Genomic DNA, 18537 nt, shown 5'->3' with positions numbered 1-18537 from the left:
GGGCATGGCCAGCTTGATGTTGCTCCTGAGGAGAGATGCCTGTGGGGGCCGGGCAGGGTTGGGGGAGATCCAGGGGGTCTCGGGTGGGACAGTGGGCAGGAGGCTCGTCATCTTGTTTTGGCAATAAGCCAGTCAGATCACAGTAGGATTCAATTATTGTCATGTATGGAAGTTGAGAGGAGGATATTTGGCAGTGTGTTATGTGATCACTATCAAGTTGGTTGTGTTTTTTGTGTTCTTTCATTGAGTTTGTAAAATGTAATAAAATTAAAGTAATGGTGCAAAGAGTTGACTGGTTGCCCAGAAAGCGATGTAAAATAGTATTATTAAGTGAACAAGGCTACAGTTATAAAGAAATTACAAGAAAAATTGGTGGAAACTTAACCAAAGGTGGCATTTCAACTGTACACTTTTCCCAAAAGGTTTCCACAATTTTGGCCACTACTGTATGAGGGGGGAATTAATGAAAGCACAGTGTCTTGGATTTTACAGGTTGTTGGAAAAGTACTCATTCATTTTACCAGATGCTGGAAATAACAGAAATCTGAATCAGAATGCCTGTACTAGCAGATGCAACTGATATAAAATCTGGACAAAGAATGGTCAATGAAGCATTCTTGGTTGTCTATTTTATCTTTCCTAATAAGTTGTAACCAAGTTCCTCAATTAACTTTGCAAAACCTGTGGGTCCCACACCATTCCAAATACCTGCAAGAAAGCAGCTGCAGTCCGAGTACTCTAACTCAGGGCTTTTCCAGTCACCTAGCAAGGTGTCAAAAACTTGATGACCCACCCCCCCAAAAAGGAAAAAAGTGATAAAGTACAGTAGTCCCTGACTTACAACAGTGACTGTTTGAAGTTACAAAGGCACTGAATAAAGTGGCTTATGACCATTTTTCACTTATGACCATTGCAGCATCCCCAGGGGTCATGTGCCTCTCTCCTTCTCCTTCCCACCTCCTTCCTTCCTCCCTCCTTCCCTCCCTCCCTTCCTTCCCTCTCACTGTCCCTTCCTTTCTTCCTTCCTCTCCCATTGTCCCTCCCTCCCTTCCTCCCTTCCTTCCTTCCTCCCTCCCTCCCTTCCTTCCTTCCTTCCCTCCCTCCCTCCCTCCCTCTCTGTGCCCAGGAAGTGTGAATGAAGGGAGCAGAAAGAGCTTGGAGCAAAGGTGGGGTAGGGGCGGGAAGTGTGAATGAACACTTTCTGCTCTGTATATTCCCCCCCCATTTGCTCCAAGCTCTCTCTTCCATTCCCTCCAGGTGCTCTCTGCTTTGTGCATTTGCAAATTCCCCAGTTTGCTTCAAGCTCTCTCTCCCGTTCCCTCCAGGCTCTCTCCTCTGTGCATTCACACATTCCCCTGTGCGCTCCAAGGTCTCTGCCCCTCTGCTCTGTGCATTTGCACATTCCCCCATTTGCTCCAAGCTCTCTCTGCCGTTCCCTCCAGGCTCTTTCTTCTATGGGGGGAGGGTGAGTGCTGGGTCACAGAGCCCAGACGGCCAGCAGTGATGAGGGGAAGCCGGGCTGTCTCCTCGTCACCACCCGATGGCCGTTCGGGGGTTCCGGGCATGGCCCACAGCGTGGTGATTAGCCACATGCCATGGTAAAGGGAGGGAAGATTGTTGCCCCAAGCTGCTGCACAGATTGCCGTGCCGCCACTGTTCCCCCCACCCACCACATGGATCTCCTTTCCCCCACCGCCATTCCCCCCCGCATGAATCTCTGTGCCACTGCCGCTGTTCTCCCCCACTGCACGGATCTCCTTGCCGCCTCCACCACCATTCCTTTCCCCCGCACGGATTGCCGTGCCACCGCCGCCATTTTCTCACCCCCACTCCCTGCACTGATCGCTCTCCCTTCCTTCCCGAGTTCGAATCCACGGCCACAGGGCGATTTTGCAGCACCCCAGCGGCCCAATCCGAGCTCCAGAAGCTTGTAAAAGGCCTCTGCCACCTGGATTGGCCATGCCCTCCCCCGCAAAATCACTCTGCAGGCTTACCTGGACACACGCTGGCAGCTGCCTCCACCATCCAGCCCTGATCTGCCCAGCTCTTGCACCTGCTCCGACTCAAGAGTGCAGAGAGAGAGAAAAAGAAAGTGCAGGCGCACGTGGAGAAGCGGAGGGGAGGAGCCTGGCCCTGCCTCCTTCCTGGGTGATGGCGTGCGTGCCCACAGGGACAGCTCCGCGTGCCACCTATGGCACGTGTGCTATAGGTTTGCCACCCCGATCTAGGTCCTCATTTTACTGAGCTCAGAAGGATGGTAGGCTGAGTCAATCTTGAGCTAGTGAGAATCGAACTACCAGCAGTTGGCAAAGTCAGACTGCAATATTGAATTCTAACCACTGCGCCACCATGGCTTTTTCTAATTTTTTTACCTCAGGTACTCCAAATTGGTCTAAATTAAAATGTCTTTTGTGGTTGACTTCAATTAACTTTAGTAAGGCCATCCAGAATTTCAGGTTGAGATATAATGACTTTTTTCATGTATTATGCTAAATCATTGTTTCTGTGTAAGTGTGTGTGTGTCTGTGCATGCTTGGTTTTGGCTTGTATGCTTTTTTATTTTCACTTAGCACTATGAATTACATTACAGTTTCAAAGATATCTGATAGTTTCAAAGATGGATATGATGCATTTGTAGTGTTATGATGAAAAAAATTACTTCATATGAAAATTAGTGCTTAGTGGTGGTTTAAATAACTTTAAATACTTTTCCAGATCTGGTATGCCTTTGACCCTGCAAGCATTCTCAGAAGAGGACAGGAACATGTGGTTTGAAGCCTTAGATGGGAAGGAAACTGTAAGAGCATTACGATTTTTACAAATAAATAAACATGGAGAGACTACTAATACAACATGGACTGTATTTACTATTAATTATATAGTTTGTGTGATATAGATTATGCATTATGTGCTTACATAACAAAATGATAAAACATATCACTGTTAAATACTAATGTGTGCATATTGGCATAGAACTTTATGGATCAATTGCATGGAACTTTCTGATTTAAAGGTATATATGCGTATATGTTTATGTGTTTTTAAATGTACATATGGAAATATATGCAAAAAATATACCTAGGAATAAATGAATATTCCTTCTAAGAGGAAAAACTGTAATGTATAAACTGAACATAGGCTAAAAGTATAAAAAAATGTTACTGGATTTTTTTAATTAAAATTTTCCCAAACTGTTGCAGCATTATTTTGTTGTTACCGTTTTTGAAGAAAATTATTCTAAAGTAAATTTGTTTACAAATGAAGTTTAACACTGAACAACAAAGGTTTTGCTTCCAGAACACTTTTGGGTATACCTTACAGAGTTTTGGCTGCTAATCAGGAAAATAACCTGTAATTTAAACTAACATGTACCGTTTTATAGAAATCTGTCAGAAGTCTTAAGAATTTAGAGGAGGGATGACAGACACATCTCTTGTTTGTAAGGCTAATCCAATTAGTCTTGTTTGTCCAATTCACAGGACTTCAACTAACCACAGCCTTTTTTTTAATCTAACAGCATCTACACCTGCAGTGCATACATTAGCAAAATTAACACCCTAAAAGCTAGCATGTAAGGGCAGTCCTAATTGCTGACACTTAAAAGCAACTTCTCCTCTAGTTCCAGATAATGTCTGCAGGAGGGTTTTGATTTGCCTCTACATCTAATGCCATTATTTGGACTATGGAAGTGAATTTTGAATTCTAGTCATCTGGCTTGATCCTAACGTAACTTGCCTTAGTTATCTATACCATTCAGAAATATGCTTATTTATGCATGCAGAAACAGATGAAAGTTAGAAATTGTTAGTTACAAAGAAATTAACTGACCAACTAGTACTTTGATTCAATTCTAAACAATCCATTTTTGTCTTTTAATGGAGTGGGGAGTTCTTCCTTACCCAAATGTCTAAAAGCTTGTACTGTATTTTCAGTGCAGTTAGAAGTTTTATCTTTCTTTTTGTTTTGTTTTGTTAGGTGTTTCTCAATTTGAACAAGGCCAATACACCAAAAGAAGGAAGTAAGTAGAGTTAAAACAATCTTTATATTAAAATTAAATTTTCAAGAATAATTTCTGAAGGTAACTTTATTCTGGATTTTTTAAAAAGTTTTGACCTGTCCAGAATCACTCACATGTCAGTTGAGTGGCTAAATAAATTGTTAAACAAATAAATTTTATTCTATCTGGACTTCCGGTGGCGACACGACGCTGAAGACAGCCGTCTCCGGGCTGTCCGCTCCGCAGCTTTGTTGAATCATCAAAAACAGCGCCGATCAGCTGTTTAGGTGATTCGGAAGCCCCCTCCCCGGGAGAAGAGGAGGGGGTGAGGCCCCAGGTAGGGGTTGAGCTCTCCGGGGCCGCCTGAGCTTTAAGTTTGGGCGGCTGAAGGATCGAGCCCCCCCGAAGCCTGGGTTTGCTCCGGGCTGCGCAGCGTCTCTGCTCCGTGATTTTTGGAGCAGAGCCAAGCGTTAGCAACCACTCCTGCCAGAAGGAAGGACTCTTGAGCACCAAGACACAGGCAGAGCGGTACAGGAGGTCAAGGTGAAGTGGACTTTTATCTTTACTCTCTAGCTCAACGGATTTTATGGATTAAAAGTGAAAGTGCGCAACAAGTGAAAGTGGGGGAAGATGGCGACGAAAGCCTCTAAAGTTCTTCGGAGTGCGGGGGCTTCCCCAGTGCAACAGACTTCGTTGCAAGCTTTGCTCCCTCCCGCACCTGCTCCGGCATTGACTCTTAAGGATTTACAGGATGCCTTTGAAAAGCAAACACAATTAATGTCAGATATGATGGAAAAGCTGGAGGAGAAATTGGAGGAGAAGATGGAAGAGAAGTTGGAAGAGAAGTTTAGAGCAATGAGGGCAGACATCTTGTCTACAATTGAAAGTGTGGCTGTATGTGTGCAAAGCTTGGATGAAAAAGTGGAGGATCTTAGTCAAAAGAACTCTATATTAGAAGTAAAAGTATTAGAGAATGAAAATATAAGGGATAAAATGGATGGAGACTTGAGTCTGGTCCAGTACCATCAGATGGAGTTTGCTATCAGAATCAGGGGCTTAAAAGAGAATCCTAAAGAAGATTTAAAGCAGCTGATCTCCGAGGCTTTGGAAGTGGTACTGGGCCAATCAGCAGCTGAAATTGAGGGAAGTATAGATAAAATCTTTCGTGTGAACTCATGGATTGCAAGGCAGAGGAAGTTACCTAGAGATGTGGTGGTTTACTTTACAAAGAGAGCAATTAGGGATGAAGTTATTCAAGTTGCTTATGATACTAAGTTTGTGGTTGCTGAGCAAGAAGTTCTGGTTTTAAAAGAGATTCCTCCAAAGATTTTAAGGAGAAGGAAAGATTTTGCCTTCCTAGCACAGGAACTTAAGAAATGTGACATCAAGTTTAGATGGGAGATCCCAGTGGGCATGGTGGTGATGCACGAGGGTAAAAGACACCGTCTGGCTACAGTGACTCAGGCACGTGATTTTTACAGCAAAGTTTTAAAAGCAACCCCTCTATCACTTCTGGAAGCTGTAAAGGGATATGGCGAGGGAAAGCCTCAAGATGCTGAAGGAACACAGACAGAGGAGAATGGTGCTGGAGGAGATCAAATTACAGTTTCATCGGCAGCTGTTGGAGAGCAGAGGATGACGCGTGCCGCTTCAAGACGAGTGAGACAAGAGCAAGAACAAGATCAGCAGAAAGTTATGGAACCTCCAAAGCGTACTTACAGTGAAGCTGTGGGAGGGGCGCGGCCTAAGGAAGTTAAAGGGGTCCTGGCAGACGTGCTCCAGAAGCTTCGGGACGCCAAGAATGGCGACTAAGTTTTTAACCTGGAATGTTAATGGATTAAATTCACCACAGAAGAGAAATTTTTTCAATATTTAAAACAATTTAAGACTGATGTTATTTGTTTGCAAGAAACGCATATTAGGGTCATGGACCAAAAGTATTTGTTGAACTCAAGGCTGGGCACGCAATTTATTGCCTCTGCAACGAACAAGAAAAATGGAGTGGTTATTTATGTTAAGAGTACTCTGACAGCGGAACTAATTGAAGTAGACAAGCAAGGAAGATATGTTATGATAGATCTGCTGTTAGAAGGCAAAAAAATGCTTTTAGTTGGACTGTATGCTCCTAATCAACAACAAACTGATTTTTTTAGTTTACTACATACAAAGATTACCCAGTTGGATTATAAATCTTTTATTTTTATGGGAGATTGGAATGGTGTCCTAGATGTACAGCTGGATAAAGCTGGTTTCTTTAAGCGTGCCCCGAGTCATGCTAAACTGCCTAAATCTTTTTTTGAAATGAAGGATGACCTGGAATTGCGGGACATTTGGCGAGATACACATTTACATGAAAAGGATTATACTTTTTTTTCTGATAGACATCAATCTTTTTCTAGGATTGATTTTATATTACTGACTAATGACCTTTTTTCTAGGACTAAGAAGGTAAAGATTTGTGCAAGAACTATATCTGACCATAGTCCAGTTTGGTTGGAGATCAACAAGGACAATAGAGATAGGCGTTCCTGGCGCGTAAATGAGAATTTGTTTAGAAACCAGAGAAATGTGGAAGAATGTAAAAAGCAGATGAAGGATTTTTTTGAAATTAATATGAACAAGGATACCTCTATGGACATGGTTTGGGATGCTAGCAAAGCTTATATGAGAGGGGTGTTAATATGAACAACAAATATAGACGTAATTTGGAAGTTAGAAGGAAAGAACTGGAGAATGAAATTAGGGAAAAAGAAAAGGCCCTAATTTTGAATCCATCGGATGCGAAGATTAAGGAGGTCATTAAACTGCTAAGAGGACAATTTGATAAGTTGATGGCTGATCAGGTGGCAACTAACTTACGGTTTGCCAGGCATAATACTTTTTGCAATGCCAATAAACCAGGTAGGTGGCTAGCCTACAGGTTAAGGAAAAAACAAAGGGCTTCTAATATAGATAAAATTGAATATAAAGGAAAGGTTGTGTTTCAACAGGATCTTATCAAGGAAGCCTTTCTGGATTTTTATTCTAAACTATATGTTAAGGAGAAGATTAATGAAACAGATATTGATGCATATTTGAAGAATGCTAGCATCCCGGTTCTTACACAAGAACAAAAGGAGATTAATCAATTGATAACAGAAGAAGAAATTTTTATAGCAATTAAGGAATTGAAGTTGGATAAAGCGCCAGGTACGGATGGTCTGACCGCGGTCTACTACAAACACAATTGGAACTGATAAAGCCATTAAGGGAATTGTTTCAGACAATTCAGAGGGGGGGGGGAAAGGTGCCTCCGTCTTGGAGAACTGCTTTTATTTCTTTGATTCCGAAGGAAGATCAAGATGCCACTCAAGTAAAAAACTACAGACCAATATCACTTTTAAATACAGACTACAAGATATTTGCTAAGGTGTTAGCTAATAGATTGATGAGGGTTTTGCAACAGATGATTCATGGGGATCAAACCGGGTTTATTAGTGGTAGACAAATGAAAAATAATGTGAGGCATATAGTTGATGTGGTGGAGTTTTTGGAAAGGAACAACCAGATCCCTGCGGCGCTAATTTTTTTAGATGCTGAAAAAGCTTTTGATCAATTGAATTGGCAATTTTTGATGAAAGTTTTAGATAAAATGAATTTTGGGGATAAATTTTTACAACCAATTAGGGCATTATATCAAAAACAAACTGCCCGAATAATAGTTAACAATAGTCTGACTGAAGTATGCAATATTGAGAAGGGCACAAGATCAGGATTATAGATTGAGGGCGTTTGCAGACGATCTGGTTGTTACGGTGACTCAGCCAGAAAACTCTGTTGTGGACCTGATGGAGATAATAATGCAATATGGGAAGGTTTCTGGATTTAAGGTTAATGTACAAAAAACAAAAATTCTGGCCAAAAATATGACAACATCGCAAAAGGCCCTTTTAGAAGGATTAACTGGATTTGAGATTGTTAAAAGGGTTAAATATTTGGGGGTGTATTTGTCACCCTCAAATGCAAAGTTATATAAAAATAATTATGAAAAGTTATGGGGAAAAATTCAAAAAGAATTGGAGAGTTGGGAAAAATTGCAATTGTCTTTACTGGGAAGAATTGCAGCAGTGAAAATGAATGTCCTGCCTAAATTTTTATTTTTATTCCAAATGATACCGATTCTTAAAAAAGACTCTAATTTGGAAGAATGGCAACGGGGTATCAATAAATTTGTGTGGGCAGGGAAAAGGCCACGAGTTAAACTTAAGATTATGCAGGATACTCGTGAAAGAGGTGGTCTTAAAATGCCTAATCTTAAATTATATTATGAAGCTGCTGCGTTGTCAGGAATAAGTGATTGGATTAATTTGACACAAGGGAGATTATTAAATCTTGAGGGCCACGACTTGTTATTTGGCTGGCATGCATATCTGTTGTATGATAAGGTAGATAATGTATTTGAAGTGCATATTTTAAGACAGGCATTGTTGAGAGTTTGGAAGAAGTATAGACATAAGTTAGATTGCAAGATGCCGTTGTGGGCAATCCCGAAACAAGCAATAGAAAACATAAATGTAGGCTTAAAACATGATGTGACTACGTATAAGGAGATCTTAAGTTTGGAAAGGAACGTTTGGTGTTTGAAGCCGTACAATCTCTTGCGAGATGAGAAGATTGTTCAAACTTGGTTCCAATATATTCAATTACGTGCCAGGTGGAAAGAAGACCAGAAAATTGGTTTCTCAATGATTGATGAAAATTTGATAATGCAAATTAGAAATCAGGGTCCAGCACATATTAAACGGATTTATCTTGCATTGATAGATATTGACTCAGAAACAGAACTTGTTAAAGACTGTATGATAAAATGGGCCCAGAATATTCAAGAAGTTATTACAATGGACACTTGGGAAAAGATCTGGGTGAGGAACGTAAAATTCACGCAAGCCCAAAACCTAAGAGAGAACTTTTATAAAATGTTTTATAGATGGCATTTAGATCCTAAAAAGCTTGCAAGTATGTACCCGAATTATCAACCTAAATGTTGGAGATGTGGTGGTGAAGATGCAACGTATTTTCATATATGGTGGACCTGCAAAAAGGTTAAGGCTTTTTGGATAAAAATTTGGTGGAATATGCAGAAGATCTTCAAGCAAAGGATAAAGTTTTGTCCGCAATTGTTTTTATTGGGCATAATTACAGATGCTACTGTTGTGGACATTAAGTTGATGTTGAATTTAATCACAGCAGCAAGACTCTTAATAGGTCAATATTGGAAGAAGGAGGAACTGCCGACTATAGAAGAATGGACTCTAAAAGTTTCTGACCTGGCGGAAATGGCAAAGATTTCGGCTTATTTGAAAGATCATTCGCAAGAACGTTATATTATGGAGTGGAAAAAGTGGATTGATTATATTCAGAACAAATATGGGACTAAAAAGTTTCATTTAGCATTTGAATAAGTTTTCTTTTCTTTTTTCTTTTTTTTTCTTTTTATATGTAACATTAGTATTGCTTGTAGTCATTTTATATGAGCTAGAGGGCGATAGAATTAATAGTTTATTGTTTTTAGCATATGGATGTTTATGATTGTTCTTTGTTTTTATACCTTGTACTTAGCTCTGGGAAGTCGGGGGGGGGAGGGGGAATGGGGGGGAGGGATAGGGAGGGTTAGGTAGGGGTGGGGGGAGGGGGGATTGTTAAAGATAAAATGTACTGTAAAACTTTTCAATAAAAAAAATATTCTATCTGTGTACAAGTAGTCCTCAACTTAAAACTACAATAGAGCCTAAAATTTTTGCTGTTAACCAAGACATTTTTTAGGTGAATTTTGCTCCTACCTTTCTTTACCAAATTTGTTAAGTGAATCACTGCAGTTAGTTACACAATTGTTAAGTGAATCTGTCTTCTCGATTGACTTTGCTTTTCAGAAGGTTGCAAAAGGGAATCACATGATCCTGGGACATTGCAACTATCCTAAATATGAATCGGTTGCCAAGCATCTGAATTTTGTGACCATGGGGATGTTTGTATGTGTGAAAAATGGTCATAAGTCACTTTTTCAGTGCCTTTATTACTTTGAACATTCACTAAATGAAGTCAAGGTCTACCTGTACTATTCCAGCTAAGAAATTTAAAAAATCATTTGAAATAAAATTGTGTTCCAATTTTATTCAACACTTGCTTCAGTCTGTGTTTTAGAAAACAGCTCTGTTTGCTTTCAGTGAGTTGATGCCTCCTCATTTTGATTCAGGATCGAAATCTAAATCTATTTAAATTTCAGTTCATAATTTTGAGGTTCCACTGAATATCACTGGAAATGAACAAGTGATCATTTTATTGTTGTTAATGTAGCAGGATAAAATTGCAAAAATAATACCTTTTGGATAAGTGCTCATTAATAAAGAATATTTTGTTTTGTATGCATATTTCAACGTTCTTTTCAAAGTAATATTTTAATTTTGTTATACAGCTAGATGCAATATAAACAGGGAGAAAACAATTGGAGAGGGTTGTTTGTATAATAAACCCAATAGCCATATGTTGTGGTAATATATATTGTTTTAAAACCCATCTCCTGCTTCGGTGGTAGATTGTTTGAATAGCTATAATACAATTATAGATGATAGCTACAATTATAGATGATCTTTTATTGTAAAATGGAAAATATTGCTTAAAGATCTGAAATATCTTCCTTTTTTTCCTCTTCTTAGGTACACAGCTAGATAAGATTGGATTCTCAGTTCTCAGAAAATGCATTAGTGCTATTGAAAGAAGAGGTAAAGACAAGAATTCATGGATTGAACAGAAATAAATAATCTTCCATCTTGGCTATAATGAATCTTCTAATATTCACGGGGAAAAAGCAGAGTAAAAAAGTGGGAACATTCCAACTTCTAGTCAGCTTTGCTGTTTCATGAGCATAATCCTTGAGCCCTAATGGCTTTCTTGCTATGGCTACCTATTTAAGGCACCAAGTAAATCGTGAACAGGGAGCTTTTCCATCCCTGACCATCTTTATGTTTTACAGTCTTCCTACATCTCGCACAAATGTACCTTTCTTTCACAATTACTGAGAGGAAGGGAAATTAGATTTCTTTTTTTGTAGTAGTACGGCTCAAAGTCATTGGATTCATGGGAGGAAGGCAGAGGTCTTGTAGTATCCTTTTTTCTCCAGCAGTTCTGAGCAAGCATGCTGTCAGAGAAAGAACCCAAAGCCATTAGACTGTTTTGGGGGGGGAATCTAGCTTCCCCCTTCCTCTCGGCAACATTATTTGCAGATAATACTTTTTTTTTTTCAAAAAAGGAAACTTCACAGAGTTGCTGACTTACAGGCATATTTTATACTGCAATTTTATACAACTGGTGCAGAACACTCATCTTGTTACCATTGCCATCTGTGTATCAAAACAAAGGAGTCATGATGTCTACCTATGAAATGAAAAGATGATTTGGGGAAGAGACAAAATAGTGTTTTAAAAAATTGCACATAGCATTTCAACATATTTTATGAAATTTATAATATATGATTAGATAGAATCTAAAACTGACACATAATGACTTGTAAAGTTACTCTTGAAAATTGGCTGAATTTTTACATTTCATGTAATTCTGTGCTATCGTAACTGATACATGGGTTCAGAGCTGTATTTATAATTTACTGCTCAATTTAGGAGCTGTTTTTATGTTTTGGCTTCCTATGTTTGAAAGTGTGTGTAGTACAGAATTGTTTTTGTGAAATATTATGAAGCTTTGTTGTAATACTTAATACAGAAAAAAAAGCTTTTTGTATGTAAAAGTAAGATCCCCTCTGGTCTTCTTTTTCTCTGACATCTGTCTGTCTGTCTGTCTATATCTATCTATCTATCTATCTATCTATCTATCTATCTATCTATCTATCTATCTATCTCTGAAAGTTGCAGATAGCCAAATTGAAATGTTTGATTCTTTGAAATATTACAATGTCTTTCTATGTATTCACTTAATGACTGCTGAAGATTTTTTGGATCTGCTAAGGAAATAAGTTGTAAAGCAAGCACAGGTTCTCTAGGATATTTTTTTCTCTAGTTTCTTACAGTTGATTCATCTCCAGATCTTCTGAAGCAAGTAACTGCTAGGCTTTTGTGTGTATGTTAAATCTGTGTTTCCTACTTTATGATAGCAAATCATGCTTCTTTATTGGCATGTCATCAGATTTTAGCATCATGGAATGGAGAGATGTGCTCAGGTTATTTAGCTTCCTTTTAGTTACTCTTTTGGCTGCTGGTTAAAGAAACAAATACAGATGAAAAAAGAGGCAGAAAGTAGGAAGCTCTGATATAATATATCAGAGGTCCCCAACCTTTTGGGCACCAGGGACGGGTTTTGTGGAGAATGTTATTTCCACGGCCCGGAGAGTGTGTGGCTTTGTGTGCTGCCTGCATCCCAAAGATGAGGGTTTGCTTGTTTTTGCAGACCGGTTACTGGCATGCCGTGGCCTGGTACCGGTCCATGGACCGGGGGTTGGGGACCCCTCTAATATATGATATAAGGTTTCCAACTTTCTTTGCAGCAAATATGAGTACATTTACAAAAGTATCTCTTACTCTGATTACAAAATACCCTCACTTTTTTCTGTTATCCATTTTTTAAATTACCAGTTGTAATGCATTTTTTCCCCATATAAAAATCTATAAGGGTTTACCAATCAACCACAAGTGTAGACATTGTTTTTTCTCTTGATGTTCATATTCCAGCAAGATTCGAAGTATATTCTAGATAGTGTCTCTGATGATAAATATATATCATCTTATAAAAATTCTTTTTAAGGCTAGAACATAATGTCAATCCTTTTAACCACATGCTTTATTATCCTTAAATCTTGAAAAAAATTTTTTACTATATCTCAGTAAATTAATTTAGGTGTACTTATAATTTCTCATCTATAAAATGGTTCTGCTGAAACCATAAAATTTTTATTAAGCAAAATCTAAATTTATACTTATCCCATATTCTAAGAATTGCTTGTTGAACATAAATATTTTTAAAATCTACATTTATCTTAACTTTATCTTACCATAGCTATCTATGCTATCCAAATGTCAAAAAAGAGTTTCTAGTTTTCTCAGCCAATAGGAAGTTGCTTTCTTTCTTAGCATCACTTCATTAATTGAATAGGACCTTCATTGAGTAGCAGTGGGTTTCTAGGGTTTCATTATAGGATTTTTTTTTCAGTATCATCTAGAAAATGCTAAAGATTTGATATGGGAAGTTTGCCATGCAAAAGAAAATATTAAATACTGTCATTATGAATGTTTTTGAGGCATTTGGTGACCTATTAGGGCACAAATAAAATGAAATAAATAACACTTGATACTTGTTTAATCACTTTGATTTCTTGAGACATCAGATACATAGTACATTTTTGTGCTTTCTATACCAATTACCTGAGAAATATTTCATATAATCTTAATTTGTCTGTATCATCAGCAATTCTATTTGAGGTGGATAATACTTATTTTTCTTCCTCTTTTGAGAATTCATAGTTCCACTTCCCAAATATTTATTTTAAAAGCTTTCATCCATTTTCTGCACTAGTTATAATAATTCATTGCTGGAAAGATAGATGGCAGCAGTAAGCTATCATTCCTTGAAGTTCTACAACAAAATTTTCACTAGTGAGGAATTGAAAGGAACATAATAAAAATCTTGAAACGGCTTTTGAAAATAGCTCTATAGACTACTGAAAACTGTCGTAAATACATTAACAATATTTATTCTACAAAATATTAGAAGAAGAGTTGAGATTTTGTGACTTCCTAGGACTATAGTTTGTATCTTATCAACCATTGGCCACTGGATAGGCAAATTGGGTTTAAGTCTAATAACATCTGAATGGCTATAGCTTGCTTTTGCTGCTTTAGGATAAGCTAGCAGTACATTTTAGTGGATCTCCTAAATCAGGGGTCCTCAGCTTTGGCAACTTTAAGTCTTGTGGACTTCACCTCCCAGAATTCCTCAGCCAGCTTTGCTGGATGAATCCACAAGTGGAATTCCACAAGTCCGCAGTGGCTCTGCAACATTCACTCTGGGTTATTCCCATCCTCCCCACCCCCGCCACAGGTCTCCCTAGGGTACCAGGCCTTCAATACTCACCCTGCAAACATTGAGATCCTTCGCTTTCTTGGCTGCTCCAAGCCTTCAGTGTGTTCACAGAGAATGGAGGCCTAAAGTAATGCAAGATCACGCAAGATCAGTGGGGCAAGATCTCACGCTACTGATCTTGCGTGATCTCATGATACTTTAGGCCTCTGTTGTCTGCAGCAGAGAATGGAACCAAAGCTTGGGGACACTTCTACGTGCCTCCAGAGGCTGGATCGGGGCATCAGAGGCCTTTTTGAGGCCGCTGCCACCCAGATCTGAGGCCGGGGAATACTTCCGTGCTTCTCCGTGGCCCAATCTGGGCTCTGGAGGCCTTTTCCAGGCTGCTGCTGCCCGGATCTGAGGCCAGGAAATGCTTCCGCAGCTACTGGATGCCCAGTCGACACTCTGGAGGTCTTTTCCAGGTTGCTGCCACCCGGATCTGAGGCCAGGGGATGCTTATGTAGCCCTTTGGCAGCCTGTTTCTGGTGGCAGAGGCCTAGAAAAGGCTTCCAGGGCCCAGATCAGCCATGGGGGGCCAGAAGAGTTCCCTGGCCTCAGATCAGGGCAGCAGCGGCCTGGAAAAGACCTCCGACGCCTGGATCAGGCATTGGTGGGCCGCGGAAGCATTCTCTGGCCTCAGATCTGGGTGGCAACGGCTTAGAAAAGGCCTCTAGAACCTGGATTGGGCTGTTGGGGGGCTGTGAAAGCATCCCCTGGTCTCAGACCTGAGTGGACCTGCAGCAGAGAGGCGATGGATCAGGTGAGTCTGGTGCGGCAGGAAGGGATGGAGGGAGAAGCATAAGGTATCTTATTGGGTCGTGGAGGCCTTGGGGTCTATTCTAGCACTAGGCCCTCCACAGCCTTCTCCACCCTGAGATACCTCATGTTTGCTTAATGAGCCGCATGTGTTTTAACGAGCAAGGGAGTGATCTCATACCTTGAAAGAGATTCACTCTACAAGTTTTCAAGTTACGAGTGGAATGGGCAGGCTCCATTGGACTCGAGGACTACCTGTATTGCAGGTAATTCTGCCAGCTGCCAGCAGTTTGATTCTGACGAGCAAGGGAGTGATTTCGTTTGAGATACAAGATTCACTCTACGAGTGAATTGAGTTAAGAGTGGAATGGTTTAATATTATATTCTTATGGCTTGATTCATATTATTTTCTTGATTGTGTTTACTGTTAGCAATTCAGGAAATACATATCCTAAAAGATGCAGACCTGCTATATCATTAGTATTAGCATTTCCATGTTATAAAACTAGGTATACTAATTGACCCCTTCATGGATTACTGCCTTGTGGTGAAGGGGCTTGCGTAATTCAATGAAGCTATGAGCTATGCCGTGCAGGGCCACCCAAGACGGACAGGTCATAGCAGAGAGTTCTGACAAAACATGATCCACTGGAGAAGGAAATGGCAACCCACTCCAGTATCTTTGCCATGAAAACCCTATGGACAGTACCAAAAGGCAAAACGATATGACGCTGGAAGATGAGCCCCTCAGGTTGGAAGGCATCCCATATGCTACTGGGGAAGAGCAGAGGGCTAGTACTAGTAGCGCCAGAAAGAATGAAGCGACTGGGCCAAAGCCGAAAGGACGCTCAGCTGTGGATGTGTCTGGTGGTGAAAGGAAAGTCCGATGCTGTAAAGATTTTGTCTCCATAGGAACCTGGAATGTAAGATCCATGAATCAAGGCAAGCTGGACGTGGTCAAACAAGAGATGACAAGACTGAACATTGACATCTTGTCCCGTTGCCTGGAGGCGGTTCGGGTCTGGATGGGGAGGAACAGACTTCAACTCAACCCCGACAAGACCGAGTGGCTTTGCATACCTTCATCCCGGGTTTATTCGGACATTCCACCTCTTACTATGGGGGGTGAATTATTACCCCCCGTAGATAGGGCTCGCAACTTGGGAGTCCTCCTAGATTCACGGCTCACCCTGGAAGACCATATAGGAGCTGTGACTAGGGGGGCTTTCGCCCAGGTTCGCCTGGTGCGCCAGTTGCGGCCCTATCTAAGCCGGGATGATTTATGCACGGCCACTCATGCGCTCGTGACCTCTCGACTTGACTACTGCAACGCTCTCTACATGGGGCTGCCCTTGAGGACCACCCGGAAGCTCCAACTGGTACAGAATGCAGCCGCGAGAGTTGTGTTGGGAGTCTCCCGATACTCCCACGTTACACCTCTGCTCCGTGAGCTGCATTGGTTACCGGTTGCCTTCCGGGTGAGATTCAAGGTATTAGTAATGGTATTCAAAGCCCTCCATGGCAGGGGGCCGGAGTACCTGAGGGAACACCTGCTGCCGGCATCGACTTCCCTCCGCCCTGTGCGTTCCCACAGAGAGGGCCTCCTCAGGGTGCCACCGGTCAGAGAATGTCGACTGGTGGCCCCCAGGGGGAGATCTTTCTCTGTGGGCGCCCCGGAGCTATGGAATCAGCTCCCGGTTGAGCTCCGGACGGCGCCCGACCTTCGCTCCTTTCGCCGCGAGCTAAAAACATACTTTTTTGAACAAGCTGGCCTGGCCTGATGGGGGGATCGGGGGCTATTTATTAGGTTTTAAATATCTATTTTAGTATGTGGGCATTTATTTAATTTAGTTTTAACTTTTGTAATTTGTATTTTTATTCTTGCCCTGTTCACCGCCCTGAGTCCTGCGGGAGAAGGGCGGTATAGAAATATTATTAAAATAAATAAAATAAATAAAATATCAGCGAACTAAAATGGACAGGAATGGGTGAATTTAATTCAGATGACCATCAGGTATACTACTGCGGGCAAGAATCCCTCAGAAGAAATGGAGTAGCCTTCATAGTCAATAAAAGAGTAGGAAAAGCAATACTAGGATACAATCCTCAAAATGACAGAATGATCTCAGTTCGAATCCAAGGCAAACCATTCAATATCACAGTAGTCCAAGTCTATGCCCCAACCACCAGTGCTGAAGAGGATGAAATTGACCAGTTCTATGAATCCCTACAGCACCTTATAGAACTAACACCAAAAAATGATGTCCTTATCATCATGGGGGATTGGAATGCTAAAGTAGGAAGCCAAAAGATAACTGGAATAACAGGCAAGTTTGGCCTTGGAGTACAAAATGAAGCAGGGCACAGGCTGATAGAATTCTGTCAAGAGAATACGATGGTCATAGCAAACACTCTTTTCCAACAACCCAAGAGACGGCTCTACACATGGACATCACCAGATGGTCAACACAGAAATCAGATTGACTATATGCTCTGCAGCCAAAGATGGAGAAGCTCTATAAAACAAGACCAGGAGCTGACTGTGGCTCAGACCATGAGCTTCTCCTTGCAAAGTTTAGGCTTAAACTGAAGAAAGTAGGGAAAAGCACTAGGCCACTCAGGTATGAATTAAATCATATCCCTGTTGAATATACAGTAGAGGTGACAAATAGATTTAAGGAATTAGATCTGATAGAGTGCCTGAAGAACTATGGACAGAGGTTCGCGACATTGTACAACAGGTAGCAACCAAAACCATCCCAAAGAAAAAGAAATGCAAGAAAGCAAAATGGCTGTCTGAGGAAGCTTTGCAAATAGCTGAGGAAAGGAGGGAAGCGAAAGGCAAGGGAGAAAAAGAAAGATATGCCCAATTGAATGCAGAATTCCAGAGAATAGCTAGAAGAGATAAGAATGCCTTCTTAAATGAACAGTGCAAAGAAATAGAAGAAAACAATAGAATAGGTAGGACCAGAAATCTTTTCAAGAAAATTGGAGAAATGAAGGGAACGTTTAATGCAAAAATGGGCATGATAAAGGACCAAAATAGCAGGGACCTAACAGAAGCAGAAGAGATTAAGAAGAGGTGGCAAAATTACACAGAAGAACTGTCACTGCACGTTTTTTTTGTTCGTCAGAAAGTTCATTTCTAACTGTACATTTTCCCCTGCTCTCTGCACCTGTTGTGATAACTTATCTGGTAACCATAGTGAATCCCATATGACTAGCTATGTTATGGTTTCAGTCTGTTTAGTGCGCATGTCTAGAGAAAGTTCTGAGTTGTTATCTGTATTGTTTTCTTCACTTTTGCTGTTACTGTCTGTTACGTTAGGATGTAGTGAGCTAGCTCTGTATAATATATATTTAGTTTTTATATTTTTGTAAGTAAAAGGTATTTAGTAAGATTATGCGTCGTGTTTTTCTTGCCTTCCTGCATGCACATCATGCATTCTCTGAAGCACGGTCCGTCGCCCTCTACAAAGGTGATTTTTACCTTGACATTTTGGTAGCAGAGGATGGTTCCCTTAAATGTGGCGCAGCTTGCATAAGTGCCTCTTCTTCGGCTAAAATTCTGCATACATGATCCACTGTGCGTTGAGCAATAGGCACTTGATTAATCTTGGAAATAGCATCTTTCCACTCATGATTCAAAGAATTGATGATAATGCTGATCATTTGAAAATCAT

The 18537-nt window shown here is 40.6% G+C and overlaps 1 protein-coding gene across 1 annotated transcript in view; it reads left to right on the top strand.

Moving 5' to 3' along the window:
- ARHGAP10 (Rho GTPase activating protein 10) overlaps nucleotides 1-18537 on the top strand; it is a 135666-nt gene that overhangs the window by 38212 nt on the left and 78917 nt on the right. Inside the window, exons 11-13 of the mRNA XM_081332599.1 lie at nucleotides 2716-2797; nucleotides 3976-4018; nucleotides 10690-10755. Coding sequence (XP_081188725.1) covers nucleotides 2716-2797; nucleotides 3976-4018; nucleotides 10690-10755 — 191 coding nt within the window. The remainder of the gene's footprint in view (nucleotides 1-2715; nucleotides 2798-3975; nucleotides 4019-10689; nucleotides 10756-18537) is intronic.

This window comes from Vipera berus (assembly GCF_964194415.1).
Source record: "Vipera berus genome assembly, chromosome: 7".
NCBI lineage: Eukaryota > Metazoa > Chordata > Lepidosauria > Squamata > Viperidae > Vipera > Vipera berus.
Note: the sequence above shows the minus strand (reverse complement) of the source record. Positions and strands in the feature narration are given on the sequence as shown.